General features: G+C 38.4%; 1 protein-coding gene across 11 annotated transcripts in view; it reads left to right on the top strand.

Annotated features, from left to right (window-relative positions):
• Positions 1 to 20,777, top strand: part of LOC124788276 (longitudinals lacking protein-like) — a 552,769-nt gene that overhangs the window by 271,174 nt on the left and 260,818 nt on the right. The window contains exon 5 of one of the 11 annotated variants that reach the window (XM_047255501.1): positions 3,326 to 3,787. The exons of the other annotated variants lie outside the window; for them this stretch is intronic. Within the exon in view, the coding sequence (XP_047111457.1) occupies positions 3,326 to 3,603 (278 nt within the window). The 3' untranslated portion in view covers positions 3,604 to 3,787. Of the gene's footprint in view, positions 1 to 3,325; positions 3,788 to 20,777 lie in introns of those variants that run through there. 11 annotated transcript variants of the gene reach the window in all.

Raw genomic sequence — 20,777 nt, 5'->3', positions numbered from 1 at the left:
AGGATAGCAGAGTATTGGGGGGAAGATGCTTTATTGCTGCCTGTGAGTATATCCAGGGATGTGTTGGTGACCACATTTACAGCCAATTGTTCACTGTGATTGCTGCCACTGGGAAACTTCAAGCAGATGTATGACCGGGTATGTAAAAACTCCTTATCTTGGTTTCAGAATAGCCAAAGACAGCATAATAATAAATTCAATGTAGACTTTTTCTTCTCACCTTAGATTCAGAGTAGGTTAACTGTATTCTACTGAAAAGATCTTCAATTCCTACAGTTGCAAAATAAAATGAAAAAGATTGCTGACTACTTGTTCCTCATACAAATTATTTGGCTCTGAAGGAAGTAAGTTTCAGATTTTACTCCAAGAAACTTCAGTTTGTAAGTAAACCTTAGAGTAAAAGTATTAAATCCTATTTTTGAAATAATGAAAGATCACAGATATTTAATTAACATTCATGCAAATAAAACTCACTTGTTTTGGTAGGTGTTCAGTTAAACAAAGTAATAATAAGGCAATGAGAGAGGTTGGTGTTTCTCATGTCTAAGACCATTTTTTAATAAAATAGTGGAAAATCCAGGGTGGAATACAAAATATGAAATAGGATGGAATGCTATTCATCACACAGAGGATGCATTGAGTAGCAAATAGGTACATTGATGAAGACTGCTTGATATTATCAGCTATTAGATTAATTACTTTGTCAGATGTAAACAAATCAGCAATATAAGCTGGGATGAGTAGTAAGAGAGCTGAAGAGGCATGGTGCAGTGAAGAGGAAGGATAGCAGAGTATGGGGGAGAGGGGGGGGAGGAGGGGGGAGATGCTTTAATGCCACCTGTGGGTATGTGCAGAGACATGGTAGGGACAGGATGGTAGGCTGCTAGGTGCAACATGGGGAGACAGTGCTTTCGGTGCAGAAGGCGAGAAGAGGGAAGCAGAGAAGGGGTAAGGACTGTGCAGGTGGATAGAAGGCATGTATGTGAGATTGGAGTGGTATCAGAGAAGGGGTTAGAGACAGGTGGAGGACAGAGATTAGTGGAGGTTGACACCAGGGGATGTTACGGAAAAAACGGATATGTTGTATGGAGAGATTTCAAGTGACAATTAATGTGAAAAAATATGTTTTTGGGAAGAACCTTGATGGCATAATCTGTGAAGCAGTATTTGAGTCAAGAACATCATGTTGGGTGGAATATTCAGCTACTGGGTAGTCCTGCTGCCTCTTGGCCACAGTTTGGTGGTGGCTATTCATGTGGACAGACAGCTTGTTAGTGGTCAGGCCCATTAGAATGCCATATAGTGGTTGCGGCTAAGTTGTTAGACCACACGCCTGCTTTCATGTTTGTTAATACCTTTGTTAGGTTGGGAGATGCCTGTGACAAGGATGGAGTAGGTGGATTTTGGAGGATGTATGAGACAGGTCTTGCATCTAGGTCTATTACAGGGGTGGAACAGGGACAGACAGAGATATTACACAGGTTTTGTGGGGAGCAGAATACCACTGTGGGAGGAAAATAGTGAATAATATGGTGGATAGTTCCCATTTCAGAGTATTACAAGAGGTAGTTGATATCCTGATGGAGAGTGCGATTCATTTCCTCCAGTCCTGGGTGTTATCAAGTCTGAGAAAGTTGCTTGTGTGTGGTGGTCGGTGAGTATGTGGTGGGGTGTAGGAAAATGCTTGATAGAGCATATTGTTAATTGTAAATGCTAAATTATTTTATCTGTGATTGAGCATTTTTTATTACATGCATCGAGTATTGTTATTAGTTCTGTGAACATTAAAACATCATATATTTCAAATCAATATTGGTAAATCTACAACTTGCAATGAAAACTGTCAGTCTTTTCCTGTCTATTGAAATATTCACCAACTTTCCTTGCAAGATAATGTAAGTTTGATTTCTCCAAATAAATTCACAAGATATGTCAGTTTGAAAGTAAATACATTATTTGTTATTTTGTCTTGATGAGTTAACAAACAACAACAAACAAAACGGTGAACCACAGGCAAGGTTGTAATTCAGTCAAATGACTCAACTTGTCATGGTCATCTCTGAATGTGTACAAATTTCAGATAACATTGTTTCTGGATTTGTTACACAAGCTGTGGCTCCTTCCTCGTTGAGTGACATGATTTGAAAATTTCTGGTAATTCTTGTTGACTTGTGCAATAAAAGTTAAAGTCTAATGATATAATGATTGTAGAGATGGCTTATTAACTAAAGTAATTTAATTTAGTGATATGTTTGGTATTTAAAATTTTGTATTATCCTCCATGTGGTAATTACCCACATGTTGGCAATCACTGACATAGTTTGAAAGATTGAAACTTCTAGTGACTATGTAACAAGTGGTTATGTTCATTATGAACAGGCCACTATTCTAACAGCATGTAAGTTACCATTATTCTTTGATAAATATCTGTATGGTCCTTTCGACATTAAGGTATAGAAAGGGGATACATGACAGGGATGTAACATAACCTCTTAAGTAACAGACTAGTCTCAAAGTGGTAACATTCTTGTTAAGCTTAATACATTATTAACATTCCACATGAATACACGTAGTTTATAATGTTTAATGATCATTATTGCTAATACTGTTTTTAAGATGTTCTTCACTTTGTCTATACCCAAATTCTTTTCTTCATTTTATGGACAGAAAATGATGAATAACATAAAGGAAGATGTCATACAACCTACCTAAGCAGATAAACGTCTGATAGATAAGATAAGTGTTTTCAGATGAGGCTTAAAGTTGCTCCTTGGTAACTCATTCTTTACTATAAAGGAATTCTTTACTAAAAATAAGGTTTTAATTACAAACATGGCAATATCCAGCATGTAGTCATAAAAATATATATATATATATTTAGAAATGTTTGTAATGGTTGATGAATTGACACATTTCTTATGATAACATTTGCTGTGAATGTGATCCACAGATCACATCAGATCATTAACTAAACCAAGTTATTAGAAAATAAACTAATTCAGATATGTATTTGTATGTGTTAGCTGTTTTTTTAATGAAATAATGACAGTGATGTATCAAAATAATGTGAAATAGAATGTTCCTTTGATGTAAACTCCATTTAACAAAATGCTTTATTTTTATGCTATTGTCTTTTTATGGTCTGTTACAAAATTGCCTTATTAAGCAATGTGTTGATCTGGATATTATCCATTTGTTTGTATATTTTGGATACTAATTTTTATATAAATGTTTCATTTTGTAGGCTTTTTATGACTAACAAAGTTAATATGTTTTTAAGAACTCAATTGAAGTCATATGCTCCATATTTACTTTTTTTTCACAGGTTACATGCGAACTGATGGAATACATGTGGGCCAGATATCAGTATTGCAGAGTTCACAACTGTATCATCTCACTTCCAAAACATGGAACAGCGCAGATGCAAGCTTTGAATGTAATGAATGTGGTAAGAAGTACAAGCGGAAAAGTGGACTTTACAGTCATGTGAAAAATGAGTGTGGGAAAGAAGCCAAATTCCAATGTCCTTATTGCTCATACCGGTCAAAACGTAAAGGAAATTTCCAAAGACATATCAAATACCAACATAGGGACGTCTTGTAACTCATTTTTTATGATGTGAGGCTGTTACAGTAAAATACAACTACAGAAGTAAGAGAGAGCATTCATTTTCAGAACAACCTACAACCATCTGGACAGTTATTATTCTAATCCTTATTGCTGTGAGATTGGGTACAAATGAAGGAACAAAATGATCTACCATGCCACTGATTGCATCCAAAAAAATTTATCATATGCTGTTTGATTGTGAGCAACAATATTTTAATAAAATATGGAAAAAATTGTGTTTTGTTTTCTTTGTAAAATGAAGTAGTGAAAGTGAAAATTGTACCATGTGTAGTAAGATATGTTAATAAATGTCAATGTGAAACTTGGGTCATCATCCTTTTTAATAGATACACACACACACACACACACACGATTGAACAACAGTATTAATACAAATTGTTGTTTAGATTAAATTCATATGATTATTTTGAGAACAATGAGGTTACACAAAACTATTAATGTCTCACATTTACTGATACTTTGCTAAAAACAAAAACAACATAGCTGTTTTGGGCTAAATTGTTGAGACAGGCTAATATTGTTAAAGATGTAAATGCACTAAAATTAAACTTTATGCCAAAGCTGTGCAGTTTGACAAGATTATGAATGTTCTTAGTAGTGTAAATTTCATGCAATCTGCAGGACTGAATCACAGACAATGCCAAGATTTGATGGATTCACTAGAATCTGATTTCAATGCTGTTTCCTCTTTCCCATTCTCTTGATATTTTTTATGTAGTATTCATGAAAATATTTGAGAATTTCAGGTCACTTGAGCTAACTTTGACATCTTCATGTCAACCACACATGTTGACATCAGAACTGTGTCTGCAGAGGTGCAAGCAGAATTAATAGATCTGCAATATAATTATTTTATTATGGAGGCATTTAGAATAGGAAATGACGTCATTCAGTTTTATTCTTACCTTCCACAGTATAGATTTCCTCAACTATGTGCAAAAGTGGCAACTATTATGTGCATGTTTGGTTTTACATATTTATGTGAACAACTTTTCTCGTCCTTAAAATTTTGCAAATTGAAACACGTATCACAAACAGCAGACCACACAAACCTGATAATGTAAATTCTCTAAAAGCAAAGTAATTACAAATTCAATCTTCTGTCAGTACAAAAACTACAACCACCACACATAAGACCTTTTTGTTGACACACAGCCAACCTTAATTATTCTTTCGAAACTGACCATGAGGGAGAAATGTGGGAACTGTTATAGGATAGTGAGTAGAGGGATTTGTTACCAATCTTGTAGGAAATATTTTCACTGAGGGGGGGGGGGGGGGGGGATGCAGTGGGGAGAATGTTGGATTGGGAGAACAGAAGAGGCTCTCTCCTGCAACTGCAGAATATGCAGTAGGAACATTTTGATTGGGGAACAGGAAAGGAAAGTCTGTGCCCTTCAGGCACAGTTGAAGGAAGCAAGGAAGGAACTCATAAGGACCCAGGGAGATAAGGAGGAGGAGGGTGATTGGGTACTGGCAGCTGGCAGGAGGATAGGAAGAAGGAGAACGCGATCTGATAGTTTTATCATCAACACCAAAAAGAACTGCCAGAGGGGATTACAGAAGCATCTGATTACACCCATCTGCTTTGACCCATGATGTTACCAATATGGCGGAAAAATCATTCTCAATGTCTCCAATACGGCACATATGACGTCATTACATAAAAACGACAACAAACACGAAAATACATATAAAACCAACAAACATGTACCCTCCAAAAATATAATCAAAATAATGGGACCAGCATGGGAAATTTGGGGGTTTGGGTGGGGACAAACCAAATATAAAAACATACCCACACACACACACACACACACACACACACACACACACACACACACACCATGATCCCAAATCACGAAGCATGACGACATAAAAACACCACAAAATCCCCAAATTCCGTTACACTTACAATATCAACAGGAATTGGTCACTTCCCTGCACCTACATAGCTCAACTGCAATTGTCGATCCCACAAAATAAAAACCAACTACTCCAAAAATTATGATCCACCATAACTGTCGATTACACAAAACCAACACCTAAAACAACAAAAATTGTATTTGGACACTTCCCTTTGACCTATATAGCTCAACAGCAGCTCATGACACTAAAACACACACACAGCTACGACACACTGGAATTGGACACTTCCCTTGACATATATAGGTCAACAGCAGCTCACAGTACCAAATCACACATAGCTACAGTGACACATTGGAATCGGACACTTTCCTTGGCCTATATATGTCAACAGCTGCTCATGATACCAACACACAGCTACAATGACAAATTGAAATTGGTCACTTCCCATGACTTATATAGCTCAAATTCAACTGACAATACAAAAGAAAATTGAAATTGAATACTTCCTCTAAGATACATAAATCAACCACAAGTAATGATACCATAACATCAACCACCAACACATCCAGTAAATAACACCGACCCAATAACACATAAAAAACCCACCGAACATCATAACACACAAACAGGAGACCCAAAAAAAACGACTACTTGCCACAAAAAGGTTCCGGTGCTACACACTAGCTCAGCCACCCCAAACACACACACACACACACACACACACACACACACAAGCTTAATGATGGACAACATGTCATCCCCCATTTCAGCTTGCAGACATGCACTATTAAACTTAGAAGTCATATCCATACCTAACAAAAAAAGCCACAAATTGAATTTAAACAGCTTAAAATGCGACAAACAGCAAACCAATAACATCAAATGATACTGCAATAACATAAACACAATGGAAACTTAATTCTTAACTCACTGAAATTAATTTCCATTCTTCTATAACAGTCCACGACCGATAAATGCACACTGCAAGCACCGACACCCAAATGAACCCAATACACCACATAACATGCAGACCATACGCACACCGCCAGAGGACACCACCAACCGCAAAAAGACAACATCCTACGAATACAACACACTCATAAACTAAATTCCGTGCCGTCATGACATCACACACGACAACACCCTTATTTCATGGGTCAAAGCCGACAGGTGGGATCAGATGCCTCTGTTGACCCCTGCCAGAGTTTATTGGAGAAGAGCCTCAGATAGAACGAGGAGCAGGAAATGTGTAGCACACTTCAACCAAGGCCAAGAAGCCTAGAGATGTACAAAGTGTTAGGAAGATGAAAGTGCTGCTGCTAGGCAACAGCCCTTGGGCGAGGTGTCGGCCCTCGGTTACAGGAAAGTTTAGGGGCAGCGTACCAGGCCACCGTTATCTTCAAGCCAAATGCAGGGCTAAGTCTTTATGTATGGACTTTACAAAAGAGGACCATGTAGTGGTAAGTGGGGCGGTGCAGGAAACAGTTTGGAGACAGGGATGGGGCGTATGACGTAGGTGGTGACTTGGACAAGATAGCTTCCCTGACTCGTGGCACCAGTGTACACTTCGTTGAGCTGTTCCAGCATCATGATCGACCACACTTTGATGGTGCTGTGAGGTGAATCAATGTGGGGTTAGGGATGGCTCTGAGGACAGCCAACTTTGCTCATGTTTCGCTAGCACCTGTCAGGACTATCAACAGATGGGGTTTTGCTAGGCATGGCCTACACCTAAAACAACATTGGAAAGGGGAAGATTCATGAAAGTATAGGGGGTGGATCTCAGGCCACACATGGTCAAATACCTGTTGTCATAGGTAGGAAAAGTAAGTCTTTTTTAGGATAAAATCCCAGACAACTGGTTCTCCTGCCTAAAGAGTATCTCCAGCAGTTTAAAAAATACTGAAACAATCACTCACAAGACCAGATTTTAACACTTCAAATATCACACAAACCAGGTGGTCACAAAGAAAAACAAACCATTGGAATAGAAGTAACATAGGGAATTTCACAGACTCAAGAGTCCTCCATCACTACATGCAATCAATAAAAAATAAAATACAACCATTAGAAGTTGAGCTCCAAACTTTGAACTCCACAGTCATTTGTGGTACTGAGCACTGGTGTAGAGACACAGAAATCCAACATGTAGTATTGGCAAACTGTTACTGCAGAACTGCTTCAAGGGGTGGAGGATCTTGCATTTATATCAGAAAATGAACACCAGTTCAAATCAAGACATGACCTCAATGCAGTAAGTGAAGACAAACACTTTGAAATATCAGCTATTGAATTAAGAGGGCTTCATATCACCAAAAAATTAATCATTTTGTGTCTGTATAGATCTCCCAGTGGTAATGTGGACACAAGTACAAAGGTCAACATAATTCTGTGCGGGGACATTAACATCAACACTAATATAGTAAATGAATCCAGCAGCATCTTCATAAATATCTTCAAAGTTTTGGCATGTCCCTATTGGTCAGTAGCGCAACATGGGTTACTACAATGACTGAATCAGTAATTGACCATCTGGCCACAAATATGGGCAATTCAAAATGTGATGTAGCTGTAAATGAGTTAAAGGAACTTCTAAGACTCTTTACTTGTGAATTAAGTAGGCACTCGAATGTTACTTATCAACTAACGATACACTAGAACTTCATACAGAACAAAAGTCTCATTTCTCACATAAACTTCTCGTAAGTCATTCATATTGTCTCGCATCAGAAACAAAGTTAATCATATTTACAAATGAGTTGGCTTAATAACAATGACTCTATCACAGGATTCATAAAATACGTCTTGCCTCTAGCAAGGCTGAAATAAGAGTTTTTTAAGAGTTCTTTTTTCACTAACAATAGCCACTGATACTATTGTCATAGAGTTACATAAATACTCCATGGTCCTCTCGTACGCATTCACTAAAAATCCATGCACTACCTGACAGATACTTGTCGGTGCCGTTCAACAGCCACATCTACATTCTTCCTGTGACTGAATTTAAGCCTGCAGACACAGACGTGTGACACGCAGTAGGTAGGATTCCACTCTCTGACACTCATATCTAAAATATCATGTGTTCGAGATGGTAGAAGGCCGAGTGGTTCTAGAATTTACACTGAAATTCTTAAAACACTACATATTTCCCCCCCCCCCCCCCTCTCAGATCGAATACGTGATGTTTTATATATAATCATTATGTACATGATATCACACATGCTAACATTTACATTTTAGCAGTATACATTTCTTACATAGGTTTATATACACCTGTTCCACTTCAATAACAACCATTTGTTTTCTCTAGACCAATCTTTAGCTGAGCGTTTCTTTATTTTATTCTCACTTTACTTTGATTTCAAGACCTGAGTATTCATTTGTGCTTTAGTAAGCTTGACTAGTATTTAGGAGTCGTGAGGCTTTTTCTTTATTTCCAATTGTGAACTTCACATGTTCATGATACTTGAGTATTCTATTTTCTGTTCTCATTCTTTGTATTAGTTTGTAGCTTGTGGCATATAGTTTGGAGGAACTCTGGGTGAAATGAAAGTGTTCTTTTGACACTCATTTCTTTATATGAAACATAATAATGCTAGTTGTGCATAGAATTCAAAAAATGGTTCAAATGGCTCTGAGCACTATGCGACTTAACTTCTGAGGTCATCAGTCACCTAGAACTTAGAACTAATTAAACCTAACTAACCTAAGGGCATCACACACATCCATGCCCGAGGCAGGATTCGAACCTGCGACCATAGCGGTTGCTCAGCTCCAGACTGTAGCGCCTAGAACTGCACGGCCACTCTGGCTGGCCATAGAATTCAAACTTTCCAGAATAATCCCTATAAAATTTTGTGACTTTTGTCACGATACTGTCCCCCTTCTCCTAGGATCAGTACCTATACCTTGCTTGTGGGTTGACATTATGAGAGCACTTCCTCTTTCCATTTTGGTAGGTACGCCCCCTTATAAAACATTCCTATCTTTTAGGCCACAGGTCGTACTATCTCCATCATGTAAGTATGCCTGCCCTATATACTTAGTAAATGCCGGGTACACCCCCCTCCCCCTCCCCCTTATCATTTCTGAGTAGGCCTCATGGTTCATTACCCTAGTATACATTTCTATGTATACTATAATTAAATATTCCCTGGTAAAGCTACAAATCTATTCTACACTTCACATTCACTTTTTACTGCATCATTTACCCCCAAGAGCCCTCCTCTACTTCTCCATAGATAATATGTCTCCATACACTATTTAAGTCCCACTATCCTACAATCCATCAATTCCTCAGAATATAAATTACACTGACTTTTCTTAAATGACTATCACAATTAATTCCACTCTAGCTTACATTCTCTTTCTTTGCTCATGCCTCTTCCTTGTCTATCCCCTGCTCTCTACTGCTTTATAGTTATTCCACTAACTGACATGCTTTTGTCTCTCTTTGCGCATGAGTTGATCGCCACTATACTGTCTTAATTTACACTTCTTCATATATATAGAACCATCATAGTTTTTATATATATGTACATATTTTCCTATGTACACACATTCTTTCCCCTACAACACCTAGCGGTTCTCATATCGCAACAGGTTTCTAGTCTGGCATTTCAATGTTTGTGCATAAGGGTATTCTTGTGTGTATGTGGGTGTGTGTTCATGTAGTCTGATTCTTCGGCCTTCTTATCTAAAGATAAGATATAGGTTATTGAAACCACAGAAACCAGGAAGGACTTCAGCAATGAAGTTAGTGAATATGGAAAAAGGGAAAAATAGATAGGTCTTCAAATGATAAGTAAGAAAGAAAAAAAAATAGATATGGTTGCTAAGATTGAAGAAGAGAAAGAAGATAGTCCCAAAGACAGGAAACCCTTCCCACCCCCATTCCCCAGGATCCCTACCTCGCAGGTACTTGAGTGAGACACTGGAGGAGGTTTGGTGTTAAATCGTCTCCTACAGAATGTACATTCCCACCTTCACCCTTGAGGTCCCCAAATGAAAAGGCAACCCACAGTAAATTCAATCTTTTTAGAATCTTCCCAATTTTTCAGCAGAGCTTGGTTAAACATTGTTGAGAAATGTGTTGGATCGACATCTCCATCAGGCTTGAATTTAGGGAATTGTCTCGTTAACCCCGAATTCACTCCCCATTGCAGATCAGTAACTACTTCACTAGTTAACACAACATTGGGTGAAGTTATCCATTTTTCCACTTTGTCCTTAATAAGTCTGACTTCCCTCCACAGGTCATCTATGCCCTTCCTGGTATCTAAAAGTTCAGAAGAAACAATAGGCAACATGTTCCCAGATGTTATTCTCTCTGTGACTTTTTGATCTATAATCCCTTTAAATTGTTCCTCCAAACTACTTATATTTATGATATCAGAATTTGTTATATTCTCTTGAAAACTTTTCTCTACATTCTCCACTCATGTACTTACACCTGTAATTTGCGATTGAATGACAGGCATTAATTCGTTATGCTTATTGACATTCTCTTTTAAAGTATTCTATCCCTGCTTTACAGCATTAAGCTTAATATTACATACATTTTCAAAGGATCCTAACATTTCATTGATTTCAGATTCTGCAGTATTACATCTGTCTTCAATGTTAAATTCCATCTTTTTTTTTTAGAGCTAGGAAATCGTCATTTTGTTTCTGACTAAGGTCAATAAACATTTGATTTACATGACTGGTCAAGGAACTAGTCAATTAAGTCTTTAAATCTATTTTTAAATTATCCACTTTATTATTTAATGCACCGAATTCAGTCTTCATAACACCCATGCCTTTGCATAGATTACTAAATTCTTTACTTTGTGAATCGATCTTGGCATTTAACAAACATAAAGTTTCACTGTGAACCTTCAATTGAGCATTTAATTGGGTTCTTAAAGCTTCACTCTGGGCATCTAATCAAAAGTTTACTGAGCATATTTCTTCACTTAGAGTCGCTTTTAATTGTATACTCTGAGCTTTAATTAGATTTACTAATTCAGACCAGTCAGAAACTTCATTGGTAACTTTCACGGCCATGGTTGGTTCTGAAGTTTCCCCAGCTTGCTGTATGTTATCCATATTTTTACAAGCTTTAGACCTTGTGAGCATTTAAAAATTAACTCTAAGTATAATAACTGCACTACTAAAGTGCACTCAACAGTTTGTACCACTTTGTACTAAAACAATAAAGTTCTGTTTTACGCTCACGTGGCATAGAATTTGTGACACGTTGGTGAGCAGGTCAGCACCGGTGAACAGCAAATGGTGCTGGCGGCATCTGAAGTTGGTTTTCACGTCTGCATCACCGTAATATGTGTGAGAGCTGTACACTCCGCACACTGGACCATCTTAGTTGACTCATTCTAGGCGTATCTCTTCTTGGTCTAATACATTGAGATTTTCTCTTCGGTTTTTAACGTTGTGACTCTCTCACATCTTCTCCTTTTTTTGCATTCACAAATTCTCTCCATCAGATACGTGGGCAGGATCTAGTTTCTTAAAATGGTTCCCTTGTCTTGTTATGCTTGGTTGCTATGGCAACACTTGACAGCTTTTCCCTCATTTTCATCTTGAAATTCCTTTTTTCTTCAGTCCTTCCACACCGGTCACCACATTCTAACAGTTTGGCCAACAGAAGAGTGTGTGAAGTGTATGTATGCCACCTTCCCACCTCCTTTATACAAGTTGACTTACTTGGGAGTGCACAGTCAATCTTCTTTGCTGGTAAGGTGGCTGCTGGAATCTCTATGAACTTCTTCTCTGAAGGATGGTGCTAGTTAAAGGAACCTCTAAGACTCCCTCTTTACCCACGAAATAAGTAGGTACTAACGATATATTAGAACTTCATACAGAACGAAATTCTCATTTCTCACATAAACTTCTCATATGTCACTCATATCATCTCACATCAGAAACAAAATTAATCATATTTACAAATGAGTTGGCTTAATAACCACAACTCTATCACAGGATTCATAAAAAATGTCTTGCCTCTAGCAAAGCTGGAATAAGAGTTTCTTAAGAGTTCTTTTTTCACTAACAATAGCCACTGACACTATTTTCACAGAGTTACATAAATACTCCATGGTCCTTTCGTACACACTCAATAAACATCCATGGACTACCCAACAGGTACTTGTTGGTGCTGTTCGACTGCTGCTGCTACATTCTTCCAGCAATTGAATTTAAAACTGCACACACAGATACATGACACACAGTAGGTAGGATTCTGATCTCTCACACTCGTATCTAAAATATAGTGTGTTCGAGATGGTAGAAGGCTGAGTGGTTCTAGAACTGACACTGAAATTCTTGAATCACTACACTCTGTCAAATAACAACAGTAAAATCAGGCATTGAGACATTCCCTAAGCTACAAGGCTACAAATGACATCTATCAGAAATCAAAATAAAAGATTTTTCAAAAGAACTAGAAAAACAGAGCTGGGATGACATGTATAAGGAAACCAATGTGAATATGAAATTCTCTACATCGTTTAAATTGAACTTTGGTAAAGGGAATTTTCAAAAGTATGCATGTCTGTATCACCATCTCACAAAAACAGATGGATAAAAGCAGGTATTAAGAAGTCCTCCCAAACATTTAAACACCTCAGTTCAATGAAAAAGATTCATAATGATCTAGAATTCTTAAATTTCTATCATAGGTACAAAAGCATCTGTAGGAGTGTGTCATTTAATGACAAAATAATATATAATGCAGAGAATAAAAGCAAAGGAGTCTGGGATGTTATAAAAAAGGTAACGGGCAGAGGCACACAAATGCAGAATAACATACTGATAAGGGAGGGGTATAAGGTAATAAATGCTCCACAACACTTAGCAAACTATGTAAATGAGCATTTCTCAAGTATTGTAGAGAAGTTACAGCAAAAATTCCCCAAAACAAATATAACACCTGTAAATAATGTTGCACTAAGTACAATGATGTTACTTCCAACCATAGAGAATGAAGTCAATAAAACTGTTCAGAAACTAAAAAATAAAAACTCAATAGGCTTAGATGAAGCACCAATGTGTGTACTGAAATGATGCATAGGGATTATACAAGCCCCTTAACAAATATAATAAATGAATCCTTCACATCAGGGACATTTCCAGAGCAGTTAAAACAGACAAGAGTAGTACCTTTGCTTAAGAAAGGTAATGCAGAAGACACAGAAAATTACTGGCCCATTTACCCTGCTGTCAGAATTCTCAGAAATAATAGAAGCAAGTATGAAAGACAGATTACTGAATCACCGGAATAAATACAATCTTTTAAGTGAATCACAGTTTGGTTTCTGAAGTGGCAAAAATACGGGGTCAGCCATAGTAGAATTCACAAAAGTTGTACTCGATGCTCTTGATAAAGATGAGTGTGTCACAGGCATAGTTTTGGATTTTTATAAGGTGTTTGATACTGTTGACCACAAGATTCTATCAAATAAATTAGAAGCATTAGGAATAAGAGAGGTAGCTAATGATAGGTTTCAATCATACCTAGCAGATACGGTACAAAGAGTGGAGATAACACATACTTCAAATAGATTTAAACATTTAGTAAAACACTTATCAGAACCAAAATACATTAATATAGGGGTTATGCAAGGTAGCACATTAGAACCAATACTATTCCTGATATACATCAATGACTTTCCCAGTGTTTGTCGGTCAGTCCGCGGCTGGCGCGCTGCCAAGATTGCGTAGCGCCGCCTTATCGGCGGGGTCAAAGGTCAAGCGCTCAAAGAGCTGACGTAACATGCTGTTGCATACTCTATGTCGACAGATTCTAGATGTACCCTTGTCCGTTTTTAAGCTACGCTACAGATCACTTTATTTGTGAAAATACATTGTACAATCTCCTATAAATTTAACATATTCACAGGTACCTTTACCTTTAATCCATATAAATACAGTTTCATTAACTGATATCTTACGTCTACTACGTGTATACAAGGAGAAGGGTGAGGGTGACATATATGTTGATTTGCCGAAGTCTTTATTTGCATTTTCTATCACATGATATGTTCGATAGGCTATGATGTCACGATCGACGAAACTTTCCAGTCCGGATACATTCGGTACGCCTGTACCACCACGTACAATAGCGACTGTTAACCATCCGTTGCCATGGGTAAAGGAATCATTGATGTCGATGTTGAAGTTCAGTCTGCAACCACAGAAGACTGCGGGTCCATCCAATAGAGAATGTGCAGTATTCTTTTTTTTTGTCGGCGGAAGATGTTGTCATTTCAACGTCTTCAATTGTTTTATATATTGTCTGTCTTGCACGATGACGGTATCTTCTGTAAGGCATCTTGGCAGCGTTCAATGCAGTTGCCTGTGCAGCAGCAGCAGCGCGAATGATCCGCTGCGCTGGCAGCGCTCGCTTTTATAGACGCGCGACAGCAGATAAGGGACTTAGAATTTCACAGTGCCAGCCGCGCGTTATCCCGTACGGACGCACTAGTCCTACTAGGTGCGCCCGTCGGCTGTTTGTCGGTCAGTCTGCGGCTGGCGCACTGCCAAGATTGTGTAGTGCCTCCTTATCGGCGGGGTCAAAGGTCAAGCGCTCAGAGAGCTGACGTAACATGCTGTTGCATACTCTATGTCGACAGATTCTAGATGTACCCTTGTCCGTTTTTAAGCTACGCTACAGATCACTTTATTTGTGAAAATACATTGTACAATCTCCTATAAATTTAACATATTCACAGGTACCTTTACCTTTAATCCATATAAATACAGTTTCATTAACTGATATCTTACGTCTACTACGTGTATACAAGGAGAAGGGTCCTAGTAGGACTAGTGCGCCCGTACGGGATAACGCGTGGCTGGCACTGTGAAATTCTAAGTCCCTTATCTGCTGACGCGCTGTTGCGCGTCTATAAAAGCGAGCGCTGCCCGCGCAGCGGATCATTCGCGCTGCTGCTGCTGCACAGGCAACTGCATTGAACGCTGCCAAGATGCCTTACAGAAGATACCGTCGTCGTGCAAGACAGACAATATATAAAACAATTGAAGACGTTGAAATGACAACATCTTCCGCCGACAAAAAAAAGAATACTGCACATTCTCTGTTGGATGGACCCGCAGTCTTCTGTGGTTGCAGACTGAACTTCAGCATCGACATCAATGATTCCTTTACCCATGGCAATGGATGGTTAACAGTCGCCTTACAGAAGATACCGTCATTGTGCAAGACAGAAAATATATAAAACAATTGAAGACGTTGAAATGACAACATCTTCCGCCGACAAAAAAAAGAATACTATCAAATCTGTGCAAGACAGACAATATATAAAACAACTGAAGACATTGAAATGACAACATCTTCCGCCGACAAAAAAAAGAATACTATCAAATCTGTCGCTGCACATTCTCTATTGGATGGACCAGCAGTCTTCTGTGGTTGCAGACTGAACTTCAGCATCGACATCAATGATTCCTTTACCCATGGCAACGGATGGTTAACAGTCGCTTCAGTTATTGAGAAAACAAGAGAACTCCTTGCAGAGAAAGCAAATGAAACTCTCAAGGAAGTTTATGATTGATCAATAAGCAATAAAGTGACATTGAACGTAAAGAAAACTAATGCCATGAATTTCAGTTTGAAGACGAAAAATGACAATGTTAAATTAAATGTAGATGGCACTTCTGTCGACTGTGTAACAACTGCAAAATTTCTAGGAATGAATATTGATTCAAAGTTGAAGTGGCATGAACACACAAAGATACTTGCAAACAGAATGTCATCAGCATATCATGCCCTTAGAATCCTACCATCAGTGTGTAACATGCAGTGTCTTTTAGTTACATTTTATTCATATGTACACTCAATTCACACACAAAGGTGGGAATTTAAGGAGATGGGACCTGGATAAACTGACTAAACCAGAGGTTGTACAGAGTTTCAGGGACAGCATAAGGGAACAATTGACAGTAATGGGGAACAAAATACAGTGTAAGATGAATGGGTAGCTCTGAGGGATGAAGTAGTGAAGGCAGCAGAGGATCAAGTAGGTAAAAAGATGAGGGCTAGTAGAAATCCTTGGGTAACAGAAGAAATATTGAATTTAATTGATGAAAGGAGAAAATATAAAAATGCAGTTAATGAAGCAGGCAAAAAGGAATACAAACATCTCAAAAACGAGATCGACAGGAAGTGCAAAATGGCTAAGCAGGCATGGCTAGAGGACAAACATAAGGATGTAGAGGCTTATCTCACTAGGGGTAAGATAGATACAGCCTACAGAAAAATTAAAGAGACTTCTGGAGAAAAGAGAGCCACTTGTATGAATATCAAGAGCTCAGATGGCAACCCAGTTCTAAGCAAAGAGGGGAAAGCAGAAATGTGGAAGGAATATATAGGGGGTCTATACAAGGGCGATGTACTTGAGGACAATATTCTGGAAATGGAAGAGGATGTAGATGAAGATGAAATGGGACATACGATACTGCGTGAAGAGTTTGACAGAGCACTGAAAGATCTGAGTCAAAACACGGCCCCGGGAGTAGACAACATTCCATTAGAACTACGACGGCCTTGGGAGAGCCAGTCCTGACAAAACTCTACCATCTGGTGAGCAAGATGTACGAGACAGGGGAAATACCCTCAGACTTCAAGAAGAATATAATAATTCCAATCCCAAAGAAAGCAGGTGTTGACAGATGTGAAAATTACCGAACTATCAGTTTAATAAGCCACGGCTGGAAAATACTAACGCGAATTCTTTACAGACGAATGGAAAAACTGGTAGAAGCCGACCTCGGGGAAGATCAGTTCAGATTCCGCAGAAATGTTGGAACAAGTGAGGCAATACTGACCTTACGACTTATCTTGGAAGAAAGATTAAGGAAAGGCAAACCTACGTTTCTAGCATTTGTAGACTTAGAGAAAGCTTTTGACAATGTTGACTGGAATACTCTCTTTCAAATTCTAAAGGTGGCAGGGGTAAAATACAGGGAGCGAAAGGCTATTTGCAATTTGTACAGAAACCAGATGGCAGTTATAAGAGTCGAGGGGCATGAAAGGGAAGCAGTGGTTGGGAAGGGAGTGAGACAGGGTTGTAGCCTCTTCCCGATGTTATTCAATCTGAATATTGAGCAAGCAGTAAAGGAAACAAAAGAAAAATTTGGAGTTGGTATTAAAATCCAGGGAGAAGAAATAAAAATTTTGAGGTTCGCCGATGACATTGTAATTCTGTCAGAGACAGCAAAGGAGTTGGAAGAGCAGTTGAACGGAATGGACAGTGTCTTGAAAGGAGGATATAAGATGAACATCAACAAAAGTAAAACGAGGATAATGGAATGTAGTCGAATTAAGTCGGGTGATGCAGAGGGAATTAGATTAGGAAATGAGACACTTAAAGCAGTAAAGGAGTTTTGCTGTTTGGGGAGCAAAATAGCTGATGATGGTCGAAGTAGAGAGGATATAAAATGTAGATTGGCAATGGCAAGGAAAGCGTTTCTGAAGAAGAGAAATTTGTTGACAACGAGTATAGATTTAAGTGTCAGAAAGTCGTTTCTGAAAGTATTTGTATAGAGTGTAGCCATGTATGGAAGTGAAACATGGACAATAAATAGTTTCGACAAGAAGAGAATAGAAGTTTTTGAAATGTGGTGCTACAGAAGAATCCTGAAGATTAGATGGGTAGATCACGTAACTAATGAGGAGGTATTGAATAGGATTGGGGAGAAGAGAAGTTTGTGGCACAACTTGACTAGAAGAAGGGATCGCTTGGTAGGACGTGTTTTGAGGCATCAAGGGATCACAAATTTAGCATTGGAGGGCAACGTGGATGGTAAAAATCGTAGAGGGAGACGAAGAGATGAATACACTAAGCAGATTCAGAAGGATGTAGGTTGCAGTAGGTACTGGGAGATGAAGGAGATTGCACAGGATAGATTAGCATGGAGAGCTGCATCAAACCAGTCTCAGGACTGAAGACCATAACAACAACAACACTCAATTCTTAGCTATGGCATTCTTTTTTTGGGAACAAACACAAAATATGAACACAATTTTGAAACTCCAGGAAAGAGCCATAAGAATAATAACCAAAAATACTACTCGATCTCATTGTAAAGGTCTGTTCAAAACACTCAGGGTTTTAACTGCTCCATGTGTATACATTTACCTGTCAGTTGTAAACATAAAAAATAACATTCGTAATTACTAAAGAAACAACCCTGTCCATGACCATGCAACAAGAGCTAGACTCAACTTACATTTACCAAGAAAAAATGAACATAAAACCCAAAACAGCATTTCCTACCGAGCAATAAAACTGTACAATAAATTACCAAAAGAGGTTAAAGAAGTTGCAAAAATACAGTTATTTAAAAAGGCCGCTAAAAAGTACCTGTTATGCAACACATTTTATACATTGAAGGATTACTCAGATAAAACAGATTAGGGTTTGATAAAAAATGTTATACAAATAATAATAATAATAATAATAATAATAATGATTATAAAATATCCAACATTCCACATAACACCTTCAATTTATGTTTTTTCCTTCTTTTTTTTCCTTTCTAGTAATACTTATCCCCAAGCTATGCATAGCACAGTACTAACACCTCATCCTCTTTCTGAGCTCAACATCTCACTCACCAGTGTGTGTGTGTGTTTGTGTGTGTGTGTGTGTGTGTGTGTGTGTGTGTGTGTGTGTGTGTGCGTGTGTGTGTGTAGTGAGTGAAGTGTTACAAAACAATGAAACAATGTGTGTATAGTGTGTGGTGACTGATAGTGAGATATGAGTGAACAGTGTGGCATTACATTATTTAATAAGTTATTTGTAAAAAAAGTATTGTATACCAGGAGTAAATCTAATGATTGCCTCTAACTAGAAGTCTGTAAATGTATGTGTGTACAAATTACCTTATTTTAAATTTGTCTAATTTTGTAAATACTTCGTCATGTCCTATATCCTTGTAAAAAGAGATCTACAGATGAATAAACCAACTACTACCACCACTACTACTAGCAACATCAGGGGGCTGTTCTTCAACTGCAGACCACTGGTGATATTTGTCCATACATACTTTTACTTACAGCAAAACTCAGAAAATATACAGCATAATATACAAGAATGAAAATTACAATGTCTGTATTTTTCTATGCGATGTAAATATATAGTAAATATAAAATAATATTAAATTTAACCTGTTGCCACTGAACCCCTATCACTTCCAGGTGTGACACTGCAGTTCCAATCACTGCCCAGTAAAGCTGAGTTTGCTCTCTTGCTTTGTCTTGCTACACTGTGATGTGTGTTTGCTGCTAAGTTGCCCACATTTATATCGGCTGACTACTTCTGGTCTGGATGTTGCTGTTTGCAATTTCATAAGTAGAGAAGTTGAATTTTAGTACCTTCACATCAATAGCAATATCCTCTTGTCTCTACCTAGGGGAAAATATTTATTACAGTGAGATGTCTCAACAATTTGTTTTTTAAACAATGAAAAATCCAAGATGGAATGTAACAATACCAGAGAAGGAAACTTGCTACTCACCATATAGTGGAGATGCTGAGTCACGATAAGCACAATAAAAAGATTCACACAATCATAGCTTTTGGCCATTAAGGCCTTTGTCAGCGGTAGACACACATACACACACGCGCACACACACACTCACACAAACGCAACCTGCACACACTCTGCAATCTCAGAGAGCTGAAACTACACTGCCAGCTGCAGCACCATTGCATGATGGGAGTAACAACTGGGTGGTGGTAAGGAGGAGGCTGGGGCGGGGAGGGGGAGGGATAGTATGGTGCGAGTGGCAGACAGTGAAGTGTTGCAGTTTAGACAGAGGGCAGGAGAGGAGGTGCAAAGGGGGCAAGGTGTAATTAGCAGAAAGGAGAGAAATAAAAAGAAATTAAAAGACTAGGTGTAGCGGTGAAATGATGTCTGTGTAATGCTGAAATGGGAACAGGGAGGGGGCTGGATGGGTGAGGACACTGACTAACGAAGGTTGAGGCCAGGAGGGTTACGGGAACATAGGATGTAGTGCAGGGAAAGTTCCTATATGCGCAATTCAGAAAAGCTGGTGTTGGTGGGAAGGATCCATATGGCACAGACCTGAAGCAGTCATTGAGATGAGGGGTATCATGTTTGGCAGCATGTTCAGCAACAGGGTGGTCTACTTGTTTTTTGGCCACAGTTGGTCGGTGGCCGTTCATGTGGCCAGACAGCTTGTTGGTTGTCATTCCTACATAGAATGCAGCACAGTAGTTGCAACTTAGCTTGTA

This window comes from Schistocerca piceifrons, chromosome 3, assembly GCF_021461385.2.
Source record: "Schistocerca piceifrons isolate TAMUIC-IGC-003096 chromosome 3, iqSchPice1.1, whole genome shotgun sequence".
In the NCBI taxonomy this organism is placed as follows: Eukaryota; Metazoa; Arthropoda; class Insecta; order Orthoptera; family Acrididae; genus Schistocerca; species Schistocerca piceifrons.
Note: the sequence above shows the minus strand (reverse complement) of the source record. Positions and strands in the feature narration are given on the sequence as shown.